Genomic DNA, 27,737 nt, shown 5'->3' on the forward strand with positions numbered 1-27,737 from the left:
TAAGAATTATTTATTGATTATACAGGCATATATAAGCCCATTTTTTCCACAAACACGACATATATAAGCTAATATGGTACAGAATCATTGTAAGTATTAAACAAAGTAAATATATATATATATATATATATATATATATATATATATATATATATATATATATATATATATATATATATATATATATATATATATATATATATATATATATATATATATATATATATATATATATATATATATATTGATCAACAATCATAGTTTCATACATCTATTGCAGCATTTATATAAATCAGTGAAAATCGACATGTTGAAAAATCCGAATTTTTGTGAGATAGCTGGTACCATTTCAATGAAATCAGATATCCAAGGTCTGACCAGCAGCACAAAGCCAGAGATATAACCCGTGACCACAAACTCGGAACATTCTGATAAACGTTATTCCTACAAACTCTCCACTTAACATTGGTACGGGGTTCCTATGTTACAATATCATTTTAAATTAAATATATGTTCCATATACTTATGTATAATCCTGTTTTATTACAATTATGAATTTTATTAAATATATGTGTACGGTATGAGAGATAGTTTACGGCTTGACTAATTTCTGCATATAAATTTGTATAAGCCGGTGTAAAGTTCGCTAATACGTTTTGCGTTTTAATACCTGCGGCCGAGGCTTTAGCTCTCAACCTCAATTTTCCCCCGGCCACTTCAAAGCTTGTTTGTGCGTGGAAAACAAAAACCGAGGATAAGAAAAGCTTTGAGCGAAGTTTTGCCAGGAAAAGCTTACGAAATGTGTGTTCGCATCATACACGACAATTTCTGGATTAGCCGTGCTAGATGGGATCACGATATCGTTAGGTAGCATTTTAAAAGACATTCTATAGAAAGTGTCAAAATGTTCAAACCGCATTCAAACAAACACACGACATCGTAGCGTGTTTCGGATTACAGATGAAATTTCACCTCAACAAAGCAGAATTATTTCAATGTAGTCGTAAGTTTTAAACTAAACCGATTATATTTGCTTAAAATAAACATTTTCCAATGCAAAACATAAATTAAAATATACTATAAAGTGTACGAAATTTGATTTTGCTTCTTTTGCACACGCTATAAAGCGGTGGCTATTAATTAAAACTGAATTTTTATTTAAACGGTGGAATAAACAACGAAAAAACATTTTTTTAATTAACACTGACGTTAAATTACATCGTTAAATTCCTCCGTTAGTATAATAATAAAATTAAAATTCTCACAAAAATGTCTACAATAAAGTTGAAGGGATTTTGTTGAAACACCGGAAAGATTTATTGTTTGCGTATTAAAAAAATGAATTTAATTTTCTATAAAATGACCAAATATTTGAATAGTGAAATGACTTACTTTTTATTAAATTTCAATTATGTATGTATAATATAAAATCATCCTCTACATATATCTTACCTCACATTGATAAAATACCAATATGTCACTCTCAACGTTAATAATTCAAAGTCTAGACTGCACATTCAAATTCAGCAAAAAGATTTTTGAAATTTTATGTAAAAATTTTGTTTGTCAATTTGGCACCTAAACAAAAATCATATACAAATCGTTTCGAGATCGAATGTATTTTCGATTTCGTTTTTGCTAAATTGTATGTATTATATATTCGTCGAATGTGAATGAGTATTGAAAGGATCTTGAGAGTTTTGACTGAAATCCTGGAAAATCGTATCATCAGATCAGATAAAATGGCATGTAAAAAGCGGAAAAAAACATTATCAAAATTTTAATAATGTTATTTTAACAATAACCATCAATTCATCGATGCTCTCCATACAAAATATACAAGATCATATTGGCAAATATGCTAAAATTCCAGATTCATGATCTAGCAAAAATTACACCTTCGAAGTTGTCGAATGTATCAATATAGTTTTAAATCCAGCAGCGTGGGCTAATGTTTAGCATATTATGCTTCGATTCCCACTATTAGCTGTTGGTCAGACCTTTGTTTGTGACTCCAGATCGATCATTTCCTTTCAGAGTTCTGTAAAGGCATATACATGTTCATTTGCCTGCCAAAATACTTCAAATATAACCCTATGAAGCAATCAAGTCGATAGTATTGTAGTAGTGTGATCAATATTTTTTACATATTGCATGCTGTGTGCAGTCGCCGTATATTTTGATTCCAGCAGCAGTTACTCGGCTTGATAAATTACATGTACATACGTATGTATATCGTCGAGTGCTTGAACCAGGGGATGGGAATCCTCGTGCCACATCCTCTCGTGTTTATTAACGGGACGGGACAACTATGCTGAGTCGCATAACATAAATGCCCTCGATATCATACCCTCAAAATTAACTCTGCGTAATTGACTTTACTTTGCGTTCGCATTCAGACACAATCGTATTGTAACACAATGCTTATATATACTACATATACATGTATTTAAATTGCTTTAAAATATTTTAAGCAATGTCTCCAACAAACGATTTATCTTGAATGAACTTTTATTTGAAAATCGTAATCATCATCATCATCATCTACAGCCGCTCACCATCCACTGCCAGATGAAGGTTTCTCCTACACGCTTCCACTCACCACTGTTTTGCGAAACTCTCATCCATCTCACCCCACACATCTTTCTAATTTCGTCTACCCATCTTCCCTGCGGTCTTCCTTTTACCCTTTTGCATTCTCTCAGGTACCATTCAAGCACTTATTTTGTCCACCTTTCGTCCATTCATTAACCACGTGGCCGGCCTATTGCCATTTCAATCTCTTTACCCTATCCACTATGTCCACTACCCTTGTCATACTTTTCACCCAGATGTTTTGCTTCCTGTCTTTCCTCATTATGCCGAGTATACAGCGTTCCAAACTTCTTTGAGTGCATTGGAGTTTGTGCAGCATCTTGGCATTTAATATCCAAGTTTCAAATCCATACGTCATCGCTGGCAAAACGCATTGATCGAAGGCATTTTGGATTTAAAAACAACATTCGGAGTGGCATTTTGGATTTAAAAACAACATTCGGAGTGGCATTTTCGATTTAAAAACAACATTCATTCGTCCAAATGCACTCCATCCTAATTTCCGGTCTCCGTGACGAGCCAGAATGTTAAATTACAGAAAACGCAAAAATCGGAAGGCAGAGATCGAAAATCGAAATATCTTAAGTCAAAAGATCAAAAAAAAGGGTGCATGGTAAATGGTACATACTCACTAAATTTGCGCGAGCAGGATACAACAGGAACAAGAGGAACAGGCTTTTCCTCCCGTATTAATGTGCGCGCGCAGAATACGGAAGGAAAAGCCTGTTCTTCTTGTTCCTGTTGTACCCTGCTCGCGCAAATTAAGTGAGTATGTACCGTTTACCATGCACCCTTTTTTTAGGTCTATCGACTTAAGATCTTTCGATTTTCGATCTTTGCCTTCCGATATTTGTGTTTTCTGTAATTTAACATTCTGGATCGTCGCGTAGACCCCCTAATTTCATACGTCTCTTTATATTTTCTTCTTTACTACGGACATGTCTATTATTTAACCTAAATATAAATAATTATTTACAACTTCCACCATTTCATCTTTTAATGAAATGCTATCAGGCATGCAATAACAATCTTTGAAAATATTTATGTAGTTTTAATTTATGAATATTAAAAAAAAAACGAGCTGCCAATAATCAAATATAGCGATTTATATGAATCGATTTCTATTACTTGTTAAAAATATCATTCTAATATATGTATGTATTATAAGTTGACATTTTAAAGTTCTCCATACTTATCATTAACCTTTCAAGTGGATATATTTATGTACATATTAAGTATGTATACCTACATACATATGCATGTATGTGTGTTGGAAAGCGTGCGTTCGATTTGTTTTACGTGTTCGCGAAATTAAGGTTGCGGATGGTGGAAGGGTTCGACCGGTGAGGGATGTTGCGTTAGTTCGGGGTTGGTTGTTGGTGGATAGTGATGGATGCTTACCGCAGTCGTGGGGCCCCACCGACGGCTTGTTGCGGTGGCGGGACCGTGCAAACACTCGCGATATGGAGCCCCAGGCTGAGGGGCCCCGCCCCGTGCGCGCCGCCCCCGCAGCCCCCGCGGCCGTGCGCCCCCTGGTTCTAGGGGGTGGCTCGCGCTCTCCCAGACCGCTCAGCTGCTCCACGGATCTGAAACAATTACAATGTCATTAGGCCAAGTAAATGATGTTGAAACTTCGACAGGGACTAGTGGGTAGAGTATAATTAGCGGTTGTGCCCAGCTATGCCCAGATCCATTTCAGAATCATTGTCTCTCTTTGTATTTTATTAGTCTCTTCTTACTTCGCTTTCGATTTTTATTCTATTTAATTTTCAATTAAGTGTTACACTAGTTATCTAATATATAATTTCGAAAGAGACTTTGTATATACATACATATATATGTTTATAAGTAACTTTAGTTGGTAATCGTAAACAAGTCAAAATTTCTAAGACGATGAGTCGATTTTTTTTCGATTAATATAAATTTAATAAAAAAACAAATGAATATTTACTATTGGATTCGCCATGTTTACGCTGTTTATATTATTATATTACAAATACTGAGCGAAGCCGGGTAAAACAACTAGTTACACATATAATACTGTTGCGTAGGGGTGGGTGGAGGATCCAAGTAAAAGGCCAACAGTCGTATCACAGCATTTATTGATGATTAAGGAGATACACGCATTGTCACTGCTCCGTCCAGAATGAATTATATCGCCTACGTACCGCCTTATAAAGAGTAGATCTCTCAGGACGCCTAATCTGTTTACCTGTTGTATAGTCACGTATTCGGATATGTATTTCCACGACATTGGGTCTCCCCGTACCGATTCAAAAGCCTAATAACGGTCATTGTTTAGCCTAAATGCACTTAGAGTCCAGATATAATCCTTGGAAGTAAGTGCATGCACTTAGTTAACCCGATAACAGATATCCGTTGGTCTAAGTGCAATTCGCTCAATCCGCGGCGTACGTAACAATACATTTATTTATAGCTTTAAAAAAGATATATTCTTCCATGATATCCTTACGGGTTACCCCCGAGCGACATACATATAAGGTATTAAACTTGTAAATATAATTTTTTTTAAATCATATTCAAATAGTGGTGACATAGTGGGTAGGCTTTAGCCAATTTGATAAGGAACCGTTTCAACAATGAAATCAAAAACATTGGAATACTCTGAAAGGAAACGATCGACTTGGACTCACAAATATCTAAGAGTCTAACTAGCAGCACTGCAGATAATACTCGGATTCAAATTTCTTTTCAATCAAGGTCAACCCACGGGATCGAACCTGGCAACCTCTCAGTGGTTTACATTAACGTAGAAACCAAGCTATGCTGCTGGCTTAATTCGTTTCAATAATTGAATCATATAAATTGACATACGATCGACTTGGATTAACAAATATCCAGCAGCACCGCAAAAATACGCTAAATTAACCAGATAGATGTATAAATAGGGATCGAATCCTTGACTTTTAAGTTGCTAATAAGACATGCTAACCACTGAGCTAATGAGCTAATGAGATATTTCATATATTGCTGGCTTTTGAAGTAAAACTAAAGTGAATAGCGACTTGATTTGATGATGACGTCACCGTCGCTAAGCGTTACTGTGCTGAAACGTTGCACGAAACTTAAGTGGGATGATGGGGAAGACTCTCCATCGTCCCCCTCTCCTCTCTGTGAATATGTCCTGGAACTAAACGGCCTTAGAAACATATCGATTTTAGCTTTGTAAACATAATATACCAATAGAACTAAATCGAGCAGAACTACTGGAGATAGCTACAAACATATAATAGATTTAAATAGGAACTTGTGGTACGAAAACATCGATCGTAAACTATGGAACTTGTTTTACGATTGAATTTTATCGGCCATTGGACGCTGTAAAACTATCGTAAAACGATTCTTATTCAATTTTATTCCATTTTAAAACAAGACCAATGGTTTACGATCATTATTTTGAAAATACAACCTACATAATAAATAATAAGACGAATAGTAGATTCATTTCATCATTCAGTATAATAGTGGAAATTGACTTATCTTAATATAATATTTATATAATCAAAATTTCCTATATTGAATTCTAAATAAGTGTTTAAATAAAGGGGAATATACAACGGTAGTCAAATGTATTAGGTCAGTTGTAAAAAATGCTTTTGACCGAAAATATTGGGGAATTTGAAACAGCCACTATCTGCATTGCATCTTACTATAAATTCCTATACTGCTTAGCCCTACTTTCTCTTCCATGGTTGCTTATTACTTAATAAATGCTAAAATTGTCCCTTTAACGCAAATCAGACAATTTATATCAGACAGCAATGGCTTATTTCTGATCCAGCAATCCAGTAATCCAGCTTCCATTAAACGTTTTCTTACTATTCGAGAAGAAAATTTTATATTTCATCCCCTTTTCACTTCTCCATCTAGCTCAGAAGGTCCGTTGTCGAGATTTTGAAAGACATGGTCGTTTCAATGATTTCTCGACACAGTATTTTCTTCCTTATTTTTCCAGTTTTTGATCGAACCAATCTCACTATGTATATCCGTTTAACATTTTCTTTACTGTACTAAAAAATCCACTAGCCATTGTACTGGATTTCAAATGTCTAAGGTTGATGTGTGTTTTAAGTTAAAATAATGCAAAATTTGCGAAGTTAATTATTATAATCAGCTATAAAAATCATTTAATCATGTATTAAACGTCGAGTAATATAAAATAAGGGTAATAAATTAATAAAATCATGGCTAAAGCAGAGCTGTCATTCCAAGGCGGATATCATTCTCACACTGACTCATTGAATTTCCTCATATCTCGCATCTGAGAGGCATTTGTACAAAGGGCTTCCCGCGAAAATAATTATTCCTGTGGGTATTAATCATTTTTTTTTATTTCTTAATGGCATAATTCGAATAATAGAGGTTTTGATGAGGAATATATTAAATATGAAGACTCTGCATTCAGTATATTTGGAGAAATAAAATAAAATATGTCCCGATCACTATCCATCACCGTTTGGCAAGTTTTAATGTCATTAGGACCACACATGACATATATTTGAATAATATTAAAATAATCTTAACCTTATTCCCTTCACTGAATTTCCGTGTTTTTAAAAAACATAATTAGATGCACTTCATTTAAAAAACTCAAAAAAGAAAAAGAAAACAGAAACGGACACGATATAAGCAACGCAACGAAACCGCTACTCTCGAAACACTGATTTGCGTGAAATTGACAATTTTGTATTTATTTTAAATAATAAACAAGCACAAGAATAAAAATGTAGATTAAACAATAGAATAATTAATAGTCAAATATGCAGATAGTGGCTGTTTCAAATACCTGAGTATTTTCAGTCAAAAGATTTTTTTACAAGTGGCCTTAATATGTACATTTGTCCAAGGATTATTATTTTATTTTTCGAATGGCTCCTATTTCAAGAGCTATTCGACTTCTCAATGAAATCGTTGCTGCTGTCCCTGAATGTGATATTTTCCACCTTGGGGAGCGTAGATTATCGGATATTATTTTAACATATTTATCTGGTAACCTGCGCTCATCATTACTTTCTTAATTTGAATGTGATGTATGAGTGGAATCTTAATCTACTCTCTTCCATTTGGGCCTCGCTGTGATTTTATTTTTTATTCATATTTTGTTTTATTTTATTTTACTTTTTCTTTCTCCATTGTACATTTTTATATACTATTTTAATTTTGTTCAGTGTAAACAAAGAATGGGATTTATGGATTTTATTTTTGATTTTTACACTTTTGTTATTTTTTTTTCCCTCTCTGAATGATGTACATATTATTTTCCTTTTGTTACTTTTTGTTTTTATTATTTTATTTTACCATGTTTTCTGCTTTTGCTTTTTTCCTTTATTTACAGTTCACTTGTTTTTATATCATGTTTTTATATATTTTTCAATTGTAGGCCATTGTGGCTCATTAGGTTCTTCCTGTAATGCCACAATGGTCCAAAACTATTAAATAAAAATAAAAAAATATTATTAACAAAATTCTAAAATAAGCACCCCCCCCCCTCTAAATAGCAAATGAAAACATATTTTTATTTTAAATCACACCGAAGAACAATATTTGTGGCGGCAACCAGACATTTTTGTTGCTTATGACAATTATGCCACTACAATAAAATTTCATATGAGAACCACTGGTACAGACCACATTAAACGGTTAAGCTAGAAATCGAATTTCAAACAATCCCTTTCAATCATTTTAACACACACAGTACACATGAGAAGGTATATATGTATGAGTATATATGTACATATAGCTCGCTAATGATCGATACACAAGCGGAAGCATTCAATTGGTATCTATCAGAATTTATCCCACAATGCGACGAGCAAAGCCAAACATGAAATACAAATGTCACTGGTACAAACGGCTCTGTAAATTTCGTGATTTTGTGTATATGCGGGGATGCGGATTTGAAAGCCAATTACATTACCATTGTGTCACGACCACCCCATTTTCTGCTACTCATCCATCAACTTGGACCGGCGACGTTGACTAAAAAGCCATTCAGTTTAGAGCAGCCAACTATTACATCTGTCGCTGCCGACGAACGAATGTCTCAGATACCACAAAAAATGTATTATTATAAATCAAATGCGACGGACGTAAAGATATCAGATGCGAAACGAAGCGTTTTACATTTCAACGCACGTACCTCAAACTGCCGTATCCCACAACTGTACTTTTTCTGCTGAAACTTTCGTGCGCTAAGCTGGAATGGTCATTATTGAAGTTTAAAACTCTGCACGATAAAATGTGATATACTGTTTTCAGAGATATTAATCTTGGCGTTTGAAATCTGACACGTTTTTAATATGGTTGAGACAATCAGTAAAACTTTAATATAAAAACTTGAAGAGGTCGTATTTCGTAAGGCGTAAAGGAGGCCAATCGCGGTGCGATTTATCGAACAATGTGCTACTTATACAAAAAGATTTTTTTTACCATAATTATTTTATTTAATACTGTTAAGAGTTCCAGAATTTTGTGTTTTTTCACTTAATTTGGAGCAGTCTAATTCTTCGATGCGAAGAACATTTAGTAATTTCACTATACTAATGTCAAAATAGGCTTGCCCGGTAGCAAAGAGTCTTGATCCTAAATATTGTTGCGTAGGGGTGGGTTCAAGATCCAAATTTAAGGCAAAAATTGTTTCACAGCATTTATTCAAAGATTCAAGAGGTCCACACGGAACCGCCGCTCAATCCAGAATAATGTGATATACATAGTACCTCCTTATAAAGGACACGTTGCACACTACAGCTGCCCCAAACTAGGCACGTAAAGGTCTACCGTGGTGAGTCTATCGCTTATGTACGCGCTCGTTTTTAGTCTTACCTTTGTTCGGGTACTTACTGAGTCCCGTTAGCCTAATCTGGGGTCTCTATTATTCACTTACGAATGCACTTATTCTTGATATATTCTTGTCGATTATACTCTCATTTCTGAAGATCGCGACCTCCATTGGTCTTTCAATGAGGAGTGTGGACCCTCCATAACTTATGTCTCAAACACTATCTGTTTTGATTTGATTAAGACTCTTCAATAGTATAGAACACGAATATAATAATAGGCCACGAATTTCACCAATATATTACTTTATTGAATCTATAAGTGAATTCAAAACGTATGTAAGAAAGTAAAAGCTTGTAATATTAAGTTTATATGAGATGAGAGTAAATGAAAGTGAAAAAAGAAGCTGTTATAACTGTTTAGTCTGTGGGCTGTGAAGGGGCGGTAGAAAGCTGTTTTGAATAGCAAACTGTCATCGCTTCAATCTGACAGGAGTTTCCGACGTAATTTTTAATGCGTTCATCGATGATTAAACTTTTCTAGCTTCTGTATCGGAGACTTAAACATACTTCAATATTTCCCGCATGTCGGTAATACATCAGATACACAAAACAAAAGTATTGCAAAAGTTGAACAAAAGTATTACATCTAGTTATGGTAACGTTTTTACTCGTATCATCTGACCGATTATAATGTATTGTCAACTACTTCATATTGGAGATAAGTTGCTTAACGCTAAAATGTGTCTATGAGTAAACAGTCGCTCAAGAAATCGGGCAATTTGTTACATAATAAATCAAAAAATTGAATTTTCGCATGATCACAAAACTTCATTGTAGGAAAATAATAATTGCTAACATAATATCCATGAGATTTTATGACAACATGACAACTAAGATGCTATTAAAACATATCTAAAATTAGAAAAATAGCTAGACATTTTTACTTTATCTACGTACGTATTAACAATAAATAAAGTTTTGTGATAATGTGAAAATTCGAACTCGAGATTTTGACCGATTCGAACTCAGAATCTATCACTGATCACGTCTTAATTTTTTAATGAAAAGTCTTGATTATTTTCATATTCAGTACGATAAAAATTTTCTAGAAAAACAAAAAATCTTATGAAAATGTTAGAAGCAAATTTTGAGAGAGCTTATCCATCAAATTGTGCTCTTTCATTCATTCACCCTTGAGACTGTAACTGTCTATTCTAATGATGTAACATTTACAAGAATATTCTTTTTATGATTTTCATAAATATACCAAACTGGATTAATTTATGTATTTATAATCTTAATATTATACATTTAAGTTTCAATATATGAATAAATTCGAGGAAACTCGATTCTGAATTATTATTCTCAACTTAAAAACAAACATTATTCATTCTGAAAATGTATTGGAAACTTCATCGTTCCGAAAACGGATCTATGTATTATATATGTACATATATCGCATTACGTTCTGCTTAGATACATTCATTGATCTATTTAAGGGCATCGACGTCGAATTATCAAGATCATTAAGAGACACAGGTGCCATTTTAGCACAATATATTCGCTCTTTGCGTGTGCGGTCCGCTTCAGGTGTTCTATTCGAAAATATCCATTCAATTTTCCCTGAAAGCATCCGACCGTTTTCCGAATTTCTCGTCTCGTCGAAGAGCCGGTGACTTTGACAAGTTTCGTCGAAAGGGTCGGACGCGAAATTGGTCGCTAATTATATTTTCGTCAATTAAACTGTCGATCGGCGCCCGAAAACCGGATACGATTCGAACGAAAGTGTATTTCCCATTCAACAGTCAATTTCCCGTCAAAAGTCATTTTTCACAACAGCTCTCAAAAAAGCGAGATTCGCTCGAGAGGTCGACTAGAGTGAGATGGAGAGCGACGTTCAACAGTTTTCTTTCGAGCCTCGGGTGGAAATTGAGTGTCTTTTCATTATTGACTCATTAAATTAAGCTTTTTACAGAGACCCGCGTCCCTAGTCGGGGGAGAGGCTGGGAATGGGAACGTCTTTGAATGGGTCGAAGACAACGAAGTTTCGATGAAAAGGTTCTGACATTTTAATCAGCAAAAGTGTTGCTCGCAGATGTATCACAAAGGCATGTAAACACTGCCGCGGGGGGACGAATGGAAAAACGGAAATATTTTCCCATCCATCTTTAAGGAGATTGTTCCTGGAGCAACAAACAGTATAAGACGCGCAATATGCTCCTCGGAAGGAGGGCACAATAGAGAAGAGAACGAGCGAGAGAGATGGTGGGATTTGATCCGATTTTAGGTCTGGTCGGTGAATTTGAATTCTCTCGTATTTTGACGCACGAAAAAGGTCATGTGAAAATCAACAAATTCAAAAATAAGCGAATGGAGTGGAAAAGATTTAATTATGTTGATATTTACAACGATTCAATTTTGTACAAATAAACAAACAGAAGGAAAACAGTAGAAAGTGGGATTTTTAATTGGAATTACACAGAATTTTACTAAGAAGATAATGGGTACGAAACGAGCGTCGTTGCAGACGAATATAACTGGAAATAGAATCACATAAAACGAAATTCCAATTTATTAATATATTTAAAATTGTCTTCAGCTTATATATGTAACTATAAATTATGTAGATGAAACACAAACCATGAAAAACAAAATTTATATTTATATTTTATTATATCATTAACTGTAAGCCTCGTAAATTTAAAATTAAATAAAAAATTTTCAAGGGAGAATAAAAACTTTTTTTAGTGTAATTTCAACCTTATTTTACAGCTATGATTTAAAAGGAATATATACATACATCGATGGATTAAGAATAGTTCAAAAAACATAATAAAAATTCATTTTTAGCATAGCTCGGACGTTAAGCTTCTGCTTACCGTCAAGAAGGTGCCGGGTTCTATCCCTGAATGAAAATGAATTTTTCAGAGTATGCTGTTGGTCAGACCTGGATTTGTGACTCCAGGTTGATCGTTTCCTATCAGAGTTTGCCAATTTTCTCTGATTTCATTGTTGAAACGGTTCCCGGAAAAAAAAATGGCTAAAAATCCTTCCTACCTACTATGTCACCACTATTTGAAATTTGATGGATGTACAATAAAAATTTATGTACAATTCATAGATGTCTCGTTAATTTGCGAGTTTTTTCAGTGTCTCGCAATTCAACGACTTATAATAAAAAAATGCTGCATTTGTATTTGTAATTGGCCAGGAAGGCGCATTGGGATTTTCCTGTAAGGCCTTCCTGGTATATATGTAAAAATAAAAATAATAAATAAAAATTTGTTTACCAAGTAAAATTACTGCAGCCCTTTAAAAATTGAGTGTTTAGGTCATTAAAGACCGCCCGAATTTTATATGAGAATCCGCGTATTTTTCGCAAAACAACGGTTAAATTACACGAAAATCATGTGAAACCTATAAGAGGTTAGTAAAAATGGCAGTGTTTTGTAAATAAAACATAACACCTAAACCATTATATTCATTTAATTCAATATTAGAATATAGTTGTCTTCAACCATGTGAATTATCATGTCAGTATTTGTTGTATTGTTATATTAAATGTTTGTACATATGTATGTATATAAATTTAAATATATTTTGAAGTAATAAAAGATATCTATCTTGTAAATCATTGTGTTGCATTCATTTAAATGAAAGATTTCATTTGAAAAGAATATACATTTGCTACGCGAGAAAAAACCAATGAATTTCGATATCTGAGAATTTGGAATATCATCAATAAATTCCTTGGAAAAAAGTCAAACTTTGAACTGTAGAAATATATATTTTTTAAATTTATTTATCGATATTTTTGATACAGATATGCTGGTATCATATCTATGAACGGAAGTTTGTAACTGAATCTTTTAATATTACTCTTTTTTTGTATGAATTTTGGAGGATTTAAAAACACCCGCTGTGTTTACTGCCTTTGAATGACGATTTATTAAAAACACAGCATATGTTCTTACAGCTCATAGTGGGTTAATATATCACCAAATAATTATGCGAAATAATAAAATCATAAAAAAAACAAAAATGGTGATTAAGGATTGACTAGTATGTCTATTTATACAAAACACAATTATTTTGCTTCGATCAATTCTGAGATAGAAAACTGGAGGACAAAGAAGTACTCGAATGTTGTTTAATATACATACATATGCTAGCACAAGAACAAAGGAAAGCCGAGTAGATGCATTGAGAGGAAGACTAAGAAAAATGCTTGGAATGCAATACAGTATATGTATATGTCTATAAAAGAGACGAAGATGCTCAAGATAAATAAAATGCTTTCTACAGTAAAGAACTTAAACTTCACAACACATTTTCACCATTTGAGTTATCTTAGTTGAGTGTGACAGTCTTTCAATGACGAAAAACTATTGACCAGAAGCTACATATTATAAAATAATAAATGTTTTAAAACACTGAGCCTCTCTGAAGATGATTATCTCTATATCTCATTCTCACATGGGATATTTCGCAACATTCCAAGCTGTAAATTTCGACAAATTGAGCAAATATAATATATACCACAGCGTATTGTTATCCCAATCAATTACGCAAATCTCTAATCGTAATATTTATATATCTAATTCATAAATTTACCTCGATAGTACGCTATTGTCGATAGATCTGGAAAACGCATTGGCGTTATGTGGTGACAAAGTAGGACTGCAATCCTTTGGCGTTGTGACAGGAACTGAAATTAAAAAACAATATTATTCACAAAATATTTTCATTCATTGAGATTCAAAATTGGATTCAGCATCCGGCACAAAGGAACACTACAATTTCATTCCACGTTCACACACAAAACTGCAGCACAACAGAAACTTCAAATGTTAGAGCATACCCACATAGATACATAGATGAAAGTCTGGAAACCAATAGTTCGAATATATGTACTCGATAGTATAAACCAATAGTAATATACGTATATTGTATATACAATGTAATGTTCCTGCATTGTCCATTACGCTCTACGGAACAGTGTAATTTGGCTCTACTGGAGACGTTTCCATCCCCCATCCCCTTCGCTTGAGAAACAAATGGCAGGGGCGCGGAAAAGGGGTCCGCAGCCGTGACAATAATGCGATTTGTCACCGAAGCGGGGATGACATGGGGCCCGCAGCATCGTTTATCTTGCGGACCGCGGTCGCGTAGCTCGACTCCCCTGACACGGTGCTTCGTAAGTGCCACCAAATCGACAGTAAAATACACCCCTAGCTACTGTATGAACCCGAAATCGAATCCAAGATTTGCATATTCGATATTCGAAAGATATCTACATATAAGCGTCCTTTACATAAAAAGGATGCGTATATGCTATTTATACATTTTTATTTGAAACACTCATCAAATGATTCGTCTACCTTTCGTTTTTAGTAAAAATATATTGTTTTAAAAAAAATAACGAAATGAAACCGATCTCTTTGAGGTGATATTTATATTTTAACAATGACGTCATTAGTATCGAAGATATTTTTATAAACCTCCTTTACGTTTCACTTACGATTACAATTCAGGATTTTTTTTATATAATCTTATATGTACATACATACATATATTTCAAACACTGAACATTTTTCGGTAAATGTCGTCTAAATTATATAATAATTTATTTTTAAACATCTGGTCTGAGATTACACATCAGGTAGGTACAAGCTTCAAAATAATTCACACATATTTTTGCTTAATCTACATATATGTATGTAGTAACAATAGATGAAGTTTTGTTATCATGCGAAAATTCGAACTCGAGATTTTGACTGATTCGAACTCGGAATCGATTCCTGATTACGTTTCAGTTCGATAGGACTAACGGTGTTCAAAAAATCCCCAAAATACACATTTTTTTCTAGATCATGGAAACGTGATCAGTAATCGATTCTGAGTTCGAATCAGTCAAAATCCCGAGTTCGAATTTTCGCATGATCACAAAACTTCATCTATTGTTACAACGTACATACATACATATGTAGATAAAGTAAAAATATCGACTTGGAGCATAATAAGCAGTATAGCGGGATCGAATCCAATAATCACTTGGCGCTAAACATATACGCTACCACTGAGCCATACTGCTGGCTATGAATTACTGTTAAATATATGAATGGTAGCTATGATTTTTTTTTAAATAAAATTATATAAGGAAAATATATACCGGAAATTCTGTGGAGAAAAGAGGGAAGAGTAATTTTGACCCGGCATAGTTAATGTGTGCTAGCGTTTTATTACATGTGCAAGACTATCGAAAAAAAAACATGTGCCGCGTACGATTGTTTGTGTCCATACTCTAAGTGTGCGTAAATTAAATGCCATAATTTTTTTTTTGCAAATCTTTTTACAAGGTTTATATTAGCTTTACTTCGTCCGATAGTATGGACAAACTTCCTACACTCTTCCGATCGCTTTCGAACATTGCCATTTTGCGAGGTTTGGCCGCCGATAGAGATTTCAATTGTGTCCGTTAAGCCGATGGTGAAATCTAATATAATCGTAATAAACACATTTAAGAATTCAAAACGTTTGGAGATGGGGACAGCTAACCCATTGCCAATAAATAGCCAGTAGCCTTGTTTGTTTTGACTTTCCGGCCCCCTCCCCCCCTCCCACTCGTTTTGTCAGATTTTAACTGTTTAAACGTCTATAACCTTAACTTTTTCACACTATCTATGTATGTCTTATAATTTGACCCTAAAATGTTGTTTCATAAAATTTCTTTACAATTTAAGGCCTGATTTCAAAATAAAATTGACAAATATACAAACAACCAGCATAAAAATTGTTCGATGAAATTAGCAACATTATGTAGGTATTTACATATATCATATATGTGGTTTATCAGAATGTATGCAAGCAGTATCAGCCAATAAATATCTATACAACAGTCTAACATACACATGTAAGAGAGCATCAAGGTCTATTTATACTATTCAGCAGTTCACGGCTACAGCACAGCATAGCAGCTCAGGTAAACGACAGTTTCTATTCATAATATACAGCAACGCACGTTTTGGCACGTTTGACAAGTTTGACAAAGTTTCCGAGTGCAAGACAAAATCGGCTTACACTACAGAACGTGACGATACGGCGCATTATTGCTTGCGTCATATATTCGAATCAATATTGTCACTGAAGATATTAAAATGCGCATGCGCACTTTCGTTAGTACCCGTGCACTCGCTACTAATAACCAAATAAAGTTTTGCTTGATACGTTACGGTGACATGTACTGCTGTATAATATGAATAGATTTTGTCGGCTTCTGCTTTTACTTGCTGTTACGTCTACACCACGTTAGACATGAATGTGTCCATATTAAATATACCAAAGAATACTTGCAGTTGCTGGTACGTAATGTGCTACTATGAATAGACCTTAACTAGTTTCTGTATGAGACTAAATAGTTCTGGCTTTATTCATAATCCTGTTAATTAGCAAGATCAAAACAAATAAATTGTATGATTAACTTTCGATTAAATAAATAGAAACATACAAGTGAATTGTAAAACAAATTTTAATCCGAATTGGCAATAACTTTGCATATATGTACATTTTTCATTGTTAATCGTCGGAAATTGGCTAAATTTAAAAACCAATAAACTTCAATCGTTACGATACGACGTAGGTATCGTTCATTAATATTCGACCGTATCGAATTCCTCGGTTGTTTAATATGATTAGTGGATTCGACCCTCTTTTTTGGAGGAAGAGAGGGATGAAGTATAGGCAGGGTCGGAATCGACCCAGAAACCCAACCGAACACACGTCCTCCTCAGATACACCTACACACATACCCAATATATAATATATACATATAAATGGTAATTTAAAATATTTAGCGACGACAAGTAAGTGGTCGCGTGACTCGAGACAATTTTCGGCCATTGTATGGGGCGGTCAATATAGCGCGGGAAAATTGTCATTGATGATACGAGCAATGAAAAACGGACGTTGATGATTTGGTATTGTGTTTTATGCATGTATAGGTACAACAAAGGGTGCGATGTTAAATCAGAATAAACTGTTTTCTGACCTTTATTGCAGTACACAACATTAAATTCTGATTACCGAGTTTTGCGTTCGCCCAACGGAGATAGCGGCCGGTAATAAAGGGAGAAATGTTACCCCGTTGGATCCGCGTGTAAATTAATTTTTTTTTGATTAAAATACTTTCTGTGTTGCTCGGATGATTAATGAAAATATTAAAACAAAAGTCCGCTGTATCATATATGTATCATATATGCATGAGTTTTTGCATACATTTTTCATATTGCCCAAAGTAAATTAATATACTTTTTACGGTTATGGCATTTGAACGAGTAGGGCAAAATTTTACTTGGGCATGTATGTACATATATGCGTATCGCACCCCAGTAAGAAAAGGGACACAACTCAAAAAGTCTATAAAAATTTAAGTAATATTATAACAGTATTGATTTTTTCGTCAGTATATGAGTCATTATATTTGAAAGTGCCGGAATCCCAGTTTTCAGTTCCAAAAGCACTATTTCTGTTTGACTTAATTCAAAAATTAATATCACTTCTTTTAATTCATATGTCCAGAATCTACGAAAAGCAGAATAAACTTATTGCAGGCTACCAATATTTCGTATATACTACTACTTTCGTCCACCCATATTCCTTTCGGCCTTCTTTTACCCTTTTACATTCTCTCAGGAACCATTTCAGCACTTCCTTTGTCCAAATTTCATCCATTCTTCTAGCTACGTGAGTCGCGCCCTTTCCATTCTATCTCTTCACTCTATCCGCAATATCCACTACCCTTGTCATACTTCTTACCCACGTATTCCCTTTCCTGTTTATTGTGTTATTTATTTTATTCTAAACAGAACATTGTGGCATAACAAGAATTCCTAAAGCGCCACAATGGTCAAAACCATAACACAAAAAAAAACAAAATAACAATTAAACACAAATCAATACACAACGAAAATAATACACCCATCAATTATACATAAAAAATACATTTGAACATAAACATAAATACATCCATACATAAACATAAAAAACAGCATTTAATAATAACAGATAAAAATATATAGCATAAGGAATGCCTTGCACCTACAGACAGTTTCAATAAATATGTAAGAAACAACTACAAATACAAAACATCCCTGTAAGGCCCAAATGGAAGAGAGTTTATCAAAATTTCACTCATAAATCACAATCAATCATGAAAACAATGATGAGCGCAGACTACCAGATAAATGGGTTAGAGTAATTTCCGACAATTTACGCTCACTAAGGTGGAAAATATCACATTCAGTCTCGGCAGCAACGATTTCATTAAGAAGTCGAATAGCTCTTGGAATAGGAGCCATTCGAAAAAGGACTGTTATGAATACCTCTTTGAGTGCATTGGACTTGGTGTAATATTTAAAGACCAAATTTCACATTCATATGTCATTACTGGCAAAACACATTGATCGAAGATCTTTTTCTTCAGGAAAAGTGGCTTTTTTTATTTAAAAACAGCTTTCATTCCCCCAAATGCACGCTATTTTAATTTTATACGTCTCTTTATTTGTTCTCATGTTATGTCAATGTAATTGTACATTTTCTTCTGAATTTGTGGATGGTATTTTGTTTGGTGATCTGTGGTTTCATGTTATTCAGTATATTCATGTTAAATTTACTCATTAATATAAATTTTATTTGTATCATAATTTAAAAATGAAATTCACGAAAACATTGACTACGCCTTGTACCAATTTTCTCGGTGAATGCAATAGAAGAAGTACTATCGTCAGCGTCGTCACAAAGCCGCGCGGAATAAAATCGCGGGGACAATATCGCTTGGACGAAACCGCGCAAACCAAAATAACGTGGCGACAAAATCACGCAACACATATATATGTATGTAAACAAATGTAAACAAGAAAATAAATATGAAAACAAGTAATATAAATATTAAAAAGAGGTCTAATGTATAAGAAAAATCCGATATAACACATTAATGATAGAATAAGAATAGTTTATTAATTTTGAAAATGTATAATATTAAATATAATTATTTGCCCTAAATCTAATATACATAATATCGAAGGATTAGCACAAATTCAAAATTACACTTTCAAAATAAATAAACGATTCTAATTTTATCATTACTGTGTTCTATTGAATTTTTATTATACACTAGCTGAACCCTGCATGCATTGCAATGCCACAATAACGCATGCAATTCCCGTTCCCGTTCTCGTTCCCTTTCCCGTTCTTGTTCCCGTTCCCGTTCCCATTTTTCGGAGCAACTCAGGCAGCGAACACCCTGGTCGCGACGCGAAAACATTTGAAATTATAGCGAATGACACTCATTCCCGTTTTTCCCGTTTCCGTCCCCGTTTTTTTTCACAGTAATCTTCCCGGACATGCATACAACAAATCCTGAAAGTTCCATCGTAATCGCTTCAGTGGCTTAGGAGCCTATTCGAGACACACACACACACACACACACACACGCAGACATTCATTTTTATATACATATTGTTGCGTAGGGGTGGGTGGAGGATCCAAGTAAAAGGCCAACAGTCGTTTCACAGCATTTATTGATGATTAAGGAGTTACACACACTGTCACTGCTCCGTCCAGAATGACATGATATCGCCTACGTACCGCCTTATAAAGGGTAGATCTCTCAGGACGCCTAATCTGTTTACCTGTTGTATAGTCACGTATTCGGATATGTATTTCCACGTCATTGGGTCTTCCCGTACAGATTCTGAGAAATAACTAATAACGGTCATTGTTTAGCCTAAATGCACTCAGAGTCCAGATATAATCCTTGGAAGTAAGTGCATGCAATTAGTTAACACGATAACAGATATCCGTTGATCTAAGTGCAATTCGCTCAATCCGCGGCGTACGTAATAATATATAGATTAGACCTATTTTCAATATTTATATTACTTGTTTTTGTATTTATTTTTTTGCTTATATGTCTTTGATTATATATGCGTTGCGCGATTTGGTCGCCGCGCTATTTTGGTTTTTTTTGCAATTTTGTCGCTGCGCAGTTTCGTCCAAGCGATTTTGTCCCGCGCGGTTTTGTCGGGACACCACTATAGTCGATTGTAAAATACTATATATTTTTTGATGCAACAACTCTTCACGAGGCCAATAAAAATACTTTTGCTCGTTAAAATAGATAAAAGAGATTTATGTATGACAATTTCCCTAGAATCATGATAAATGTCCTTTTACATACAATGAAAAATATATAACAACCGATTGAAATATGAATAGAATGTAATTTAAACTGAATTGTTCCTATTGAAAAAAATTACACAATCGAATTGAACAGGTGCTTTTCCAGCACTCGTACTTTTATCAAATTATATCACAAAATTTATCATATATTGTTCATTTTATGTATGCGTACGAATTTTCGAACAAAATAAAAATCGATTCTCCCTCAGCGGCAAATGCGATGACATTCACGAAATCATTTAGTTGAATTGCACGCATTTCGTTCGAATGTTTGAAATTTCGCTAATGAAACAATTAAGGAAAGCGACCTTGGGTTCTTGCGAAACTTTCACTACAAGTAAACGCACCACAATTTCGCTTTTTCGTTGCGGTAATAGAGGTCGCTTAAATTCGAGACAAAGTTTTAATGTAAGTGATTTTCGACCTTAAACGTTTCCTCGACACGAACTTCTGCCCGCACGACTTCAATACTTAAAATCGAACTCTTTTTAAAAAGCAAGTAAAAAAAAAATAACGAAAATTTGATACAATCTCAAGATTTACCGGCAACGAACACGCACACATAGATTCCCAATTGTACAGCGGCAACACTTGTCAACATTTATGACGTGCAATAATCGTACTATAGAAATACTACTTAAAATAGCAAATATTTCATCTTTACATGCTTATAAGACTTAAAAAGCCATCTCTTCAATATGACTAGTTAATGTCAATTTTAAAGATTTACATTTACATTTTATATGCACCATTTCCAATGCGACACTTCTTCTTTATATTTATTATGATCCGAGATTTCGATTTCTTAATTAGATCCTGCAGAAAAACTTATCTTTTGCTGCTATTGAAAACTGCTCCCATTGAAGTCTTAGTCTTATACAGAGTGCACTTATTCGATTTCTCTCATATTCTAGATAGCCCCACCAATCTTTTCCTTTGAGCAAACTTTTACTTTACTCAAACTTTCCTCAGATGTTCTGAGTATGTGCCAGCTTAATTGAGATCGTCGAAACTTGATAGCAACTACTAGAGATGATTATTTGTTTGAAAACCATAAGATGATCGAAAAAACAATGCCAACATTCAACAACAAGTTGTTGTCAAATACGCTCCAAATTTCATTAGACTGCGTTGTACATTAAAGAAGCAAAATAATAATATTATGTTGTTTACGTTCATTAAAAGTTATAAATTTGCTTTTATATTGTTCGTGAAAGATTAATAAAGTTGCTAATGCCAAAAATTTTATTATATTACATAATGATTGGTTCCATCATTACCGACATTACTTTATCAACTGTCTATAATATTGAATTAATAATTAAGTCCAATTTTCTATAGTTCTATAACAATTATCAGAATGTATCTGTGTACTGAATGGAATAATCGTACTTTAGAGCAGCGATTTCTAAACTGGGAGGGGCAGACTAGTACGAAGGGGGGGGTGTGAAAAGTTAGTTTATAACATAAAATAATATACGCTTATAAATAAGCTTTCGAAACATAACATTAAAATTGTTCCTGAAACGTACGTATTTGACTGGTTACAAGAAAAAATCCACTAATAATGAAGATACAGACAGAAATTCGAGTAAAGATAGTACGAATATAAGCGAGAGCAAATAAGGAAGCTAAAATATCTAGACAACAAAATAAGATTCATCCTATTCTGGATTCTTAAATGCTATTATACATATGTATGTAGATGGCTTGAAAAGACCAATGTGTTTACTCTGTATGAAAGTATTGGGTTCAGATAGTATGAGACCAAGTACATAAGTTAAAACGGCACCTAAAAACTATTCATTCTAAATACGTTGATAAATCCATAGAATTTTTTTAAAGAAAATTACATCAGTTTAATAAACAGAAGCAAATATTCAATAAAATAGTTTCTGTTTCATCAAATGCATTAATAACGTCGATCCGATGTGACGTGAGGGCGTAAAATATACATATATATTTTTAATTATTTCTTATTTAACTACATATATGTATATAATATTATTACAATATAATTCAACGCAAGGTCTTTAAAAATATTAGTGTAAGTTTTGCTGTCCATAAAATGACGTTGACAATTACTTGTATCGTCTAAAAAATATACATTTCCAAAAATATATAATATATACGTATTTCATAAATAAATTAATAATATCAATAACTTATAGCTTTATAGCTTTCATTCTTTTCCTTTTCATTTGTTTATTTTGTATTTACCTTTTTCATTTGTTTTTTATATTTGTAAATTTCAATTTCTTCTTATATTCTATCTTATAACCTTTTCCAAATATTTTAATACTATAGTTTAATTATGCAATGTACTACATATTTTGTCATGCCTTTATTCTTTACTTTTTAATTTGTTTTCCTTATATTTATCTTTTTCATTTTTGTAAAAATCTATTATTGGACTCGGATGTTACATATATTATTTATTTACTTTTTGTTTTTTTTTATACCTATCTCTGTACATCCTGTCTGTTGATTTTTCAATTAATAAAATAAAATAAAAATAAATAAAACTTAAATATTTTATATTAAATTTTTTGCAAGTAAGTAGTATTTCAAAATATGAAACACGAACTAAAAACTTCTACCGACCGCTATACGCACGAATAATTTTGTATTACTTAACCAAAATGCAATGGGAAACTGAAACGAAATGAAATTGGCCAATATATTTCAGCCGCCTGTTTGCGTTGCACCCATTTGTAAATATGATAGGCGCGGCCCTATATTTTTGTATTAATACATTCTTATAATTTAAAAATGTGTTTGTATTGGATGCGGTGCATCCGCTCTAAAATCGCCAGACAAATTGAACGACAGATTAACGGACGGCTGCTTTAAATGCAATTGTCGTCTTCTCGAATGATAGATTGCACATCAGATGACGGGTAACCTTTCGATGTGCACAAATGCAATTAGTATGAGTGCTGGATGCACCAAACCCGTTTGTATTATTTTATGAAATAAGAAGGGAGAGGAGAGGGGGGGTGGTGGACGCATCAAGAATATATATTTTTTTAAGGGGAGTCCTAGTAGCAATGAGTTTGTAAACCACTGCTGTAGAGGATTGATAGAGCGTTTTAGCATAGACGACACGTCAAAATTCATCCAACTAATGGCGAATTATTATGTCGAAACCACGAAAATGAGAGCTCTCAATTATATTCCAATTAGGCCGCGCCCTGCGTTTCCACCATCAAAGTTCAATATGCAAAGTGTCGGACGATTAATTTCCGAGGCTTCTCGCCATCCGACAAACGGACCCCTCCCCAAAACTGACCCAGCATTGCGAGATAAAGAGAACGAGAGTGGAGGATGGGGATGGGGATGGAGACAATTCAATTCAATCCGGCCCAATTGAATCGAGACCGGGGCAAACAAATCTTGTCTCGGTGGCGAAGCGCTCTTGTACTCCGGATTCGATTATGTGACCGGAGCTCGCTCTAATTACGCCCAACTTTGCAAAATGTTACGCCATGCCTGAACTGAACCATTATAATCTGCCATCGTCGCATTCGAAGGATGACAGGGGTGAGAAGAAATCTCTGAATTCGACGGTTGCCAAGGAGAAGCCCTTCGATTGGGCGGCAATTTCCGATGACTATACTTCGATGTACGTGAGACTGACGAGAACCGAGCAATATGTTGTAATATTATATTTTAAAGCAAATTTTATTAAATTATTTATTTTTTAACTATATAATATTATTACAATATAATTCAATGCAAGGTCTTTAATAATATCACTGTAAGTTTTGCTGTCCATAACATGATGTTGACAATTACTTTTATCGTATGAATAATGCGAATTTTATAGAATACAGATTGAAAAAAGAAAAAGTTATAGGCGTTTAAACAATTAAAATCTGGCATAGTGAGAGGGTGGTGAAAAGGGAAAAAATTACCGGAAGAGTGTGGATATAAACGGCAACTTTCTAATAGACGTCACCGAGAACGATAATGGAGTATTTTCAAACGTGTCTATTACGATTGTTTTTCACCATCATAATGGTGGATTTGATTTGCACATATATTGACGACCAAACCGAGCAAAATGGCAAAGTTTCAAAACGATCGGATAAGAACTCAAATTTCGTCAGACGAAAAAATCGAAAGCGAGCTAAGAAGAGGCTAGTAAAAATATAATCTTTCATCAATCTAATATACAATTTCGAAAGAGACTTTGTATGTATGTAAGTTTTGGTTCGTAGAATCCGTAACGTTATCGAAAAAGTCTGATTGTCATTGACGATGATATCGATATCCATTTCGATTCCCTTTTCAATCCGGATCCGGATTCCTTTTTAAGTTCCGGTTTCCGATTCCTTTTTCAGAACCACTTCCAGATTCGGATTCCTGTTTTAATTCCGATTCCGATTTCAGATCCAGATTATATAATAGAAATAAAAAATGGATCAATCAATCGTGACTCTCCTGATGTCCCAAATACCGAATAGATCAACTTAATTCAGCTCCCCGTTAAACATACGATAAACACGCTGTAAATAGGAATATTTTAGGGAATTGGTTTTGAAAGGATTATGTGAAAAGAGTGCAACGTGTCTAGAATACCTAACTAGGATCCTGAAACCAACCCCACTCAGTAAATCGGGACAATCAAGGAAACCATTTAGGAGCTTAAAAAGGAATGTGGCATCAGTGAGTCGTGGCCTGACAGAAAGATTGTTAAAGGATCGGAGTTTTAAAATATCGGAAACAGTAGTATGAGTATGAGTACGTAAGGATTTTATAAAATGTAGTTGGATTTTTCAATACAATTAATATGGGATATATAAAAAGGTGACCAGATCATTGAGGAAAATTCAAGGTGAGATCTTACTAGGGAAAATTAAAGTAATTTAATATTATATTATGTGCTTATTTTCTCAGAATATTATTATAAGGCGAACTACATATGTACATAACTATAAAGCTCTACAAACTGACGTAGAAACCCCCATAAAAGGGGATAGATCTTAGATATCAAGAGTTCACATACTAGTGAAAAATTTTCAATGCTTCAACTCATATAGACATATACGTAAATCCATATATAGACTCACCTTCTAACCTTTGTAATTTTTAATGAAAAAAAGCTTTTATCAGACCAACTTACGAATCCACACCCAGTAATATCTCAAACGAAATAACTAGTAGAATTACCGTCGACCACTGTCTCAAAACAAGTCGATAACAAACACAGCGGGAAAATTCCTGAATTTATCGTCTCGTCGCTATGGCGATAGACAACACACAATTATGCGACAAATAACGAGCCCAATACACAATAGTACACTCATAGTTCAAATACTAGCAGCATGTACATAATACTTAGTTCGGTTTTGAGACCATTGTGCGGATTTCAAAATATCATAGTTGTGTGGGTGCGATGACGCCCATGGGATCCCATTAAATTTTATGAAGCAGGCCAGGGCCAGGGGTTTGGAGCACGGGGTCCGCGGTCCGGATATATCCGTCGTCGAAATTGAATCTTATCTCCGTCTCTGGGAGACTTTCGAAAGTAGGGTCGCATTTATGTGATACGCTTGACTTTATAAAGTATCCCCGAGATCGCATGTAAGTAAGCTACACGCGAAATATTATACTGTATGTATGTGTGTATGGATGTGTAGGTATCTATTTGTGTGTATACTTATCGAGCACCATCAAAATTTAAGGTTTATATTTATGTATGTCGTTCTAAAAATATGCCATGAAGTGAGGGTTGTTGACCTTTCTCACAATCGGAAGAAAATCTCGTATTCATATTAAAAATATTATTTTTTTCTCCTCTCACTTCTTTTATTTATTTATTTATTCCAAAATCAACACGCCTCAGATGTAGAAATTCATAAAAATAAATAATAAATATAACAAAATAACATCTGAGCCCAATTATAGATTTTTACAAAATACATAATATATTTTGTACCGGTCTCCGTGACGGGCCGGAATGTGAAATTACCGAAAACGCAAATATCGGAAGGCAAAGATCGAAAATCGAAAGATCTTAAGTCGAAAGTTAAAAAAAACGGTGCATGGTAAACGGTACATACTCACTTAATTTGCGCGAGCAGGATACAACAGGAACAAGAGGAACAGGCTTTTCCTCCCGTATTCCGCGCGCGCACATTAATACGGGAGGAAAAGCCTGTTCCTCTTGTTCCTGTTGTATCCTGCTCGCGCAAATTAAGTGAGTATGTACCGTTTACCATGCACCCTTTTTTTTGATCTTTCGACTTAAGATCTTTCGATTTTCGATCTTTGCCTTCCGATATTTGCGTTTTCGGTAATTTCACATTCCAGCCCGTGAGGTAGACCCATTTAGTACATATAGACAAACAAATGAAAAAGAAAAGAATAACAACTAAAATATGACTAAATAGGATAATGCATAATCAAACTTAAAGTGATATAATATAATTGGCTAAATATAAAGTGATATAATATAATGGGATAAAGAATATATAATAGAAATAGAAATAGAAATGGATCAATCAGTCAAGACTCTACTGAATTGATGTAAGGATATACCAAATAGATCAACCTCACTCATTTTATTACAAGGTTTTTATTAGGGCTATTTAAAAGGGCTACGGAGTGCGATATTTGAAGTCATCGATGGAATATTTGCAAAGCTGGGCGATGACGATGACCATGCAATGTCGGAACAAGTAAGAACGCTTTTCATCCAAACTAAAAAAAACGTATGTGCAGCAGAATAGACATATATTGTTATAATTTCTATTGTTATTCTGTTATAATGTATATTATTTTATTATTTCTATTATGTTATAAAAATTGAATATTAATTAGTGAAAGTGTACAATTACATGTAGCTTCAATTGAGTTTAGTAATAAAAAAATGGAAAAAATATCTAAATAAAATAGATATTTATGTCGTTTTATTTTCTATGGCCGATATAAATTTTGAGCCTGGTTTGAGTTGGAAAGAAATTTTCATGAATGAAAATTGATGGATTGTAAATATATAATCTAAAAATAAAGCAATCAATCAAGAAAATATTGAATATTCTAAAATTAAATATCATGAAGTAATAAACGTTTTGAATGCGATCGTAGCACGCCCAT

At 33.9% G+C, this 27,737-nt stretch overlaps 1 protein-coding gene across 1 annotated transcript in view; it reads right to left on the reverse strand.

Moving 5' to 3' along the window:
- Positions 1-27,737, reverse strand: part of Liprin-gamma (liprin protein kazrin) — a 140,778-nt gene that overhangs the window by 40,485 nt on the left and 72,556 nt on the right. The window contains exons 7-8 of the mRNA XM_077439256.1: positions 14,010-14,103; positions 3,997-4,181 (exon numbers count right to left, since the gene is read on the reverse strand). Coding sequence (XP_077295382.1) covers positions 3,997-4,181; positions 14,010-14,103 — 279 coding nt within the window. The remainder of the gene's footprint in view (positions 1-3,996; positions 4,182-14,009; positions 14,104-27,737) is intronic.

This window comes from Arctopsyche grandis, chromosome 10 (genome assembly GCF_051622035.1).
Source record: "Arctopsyche grandis isolate Sample6627 chromosome 10, ASM5162203v2, whole genome shotgun sequence".
NCBI classification, from domain to species: domain Eukaryota; kingdom Metazoa; phylum Arthropoda; class Insecta; order Trichoptera; family Hydropsychidae; genus Arctopsyche; species Arctopsyche grandis.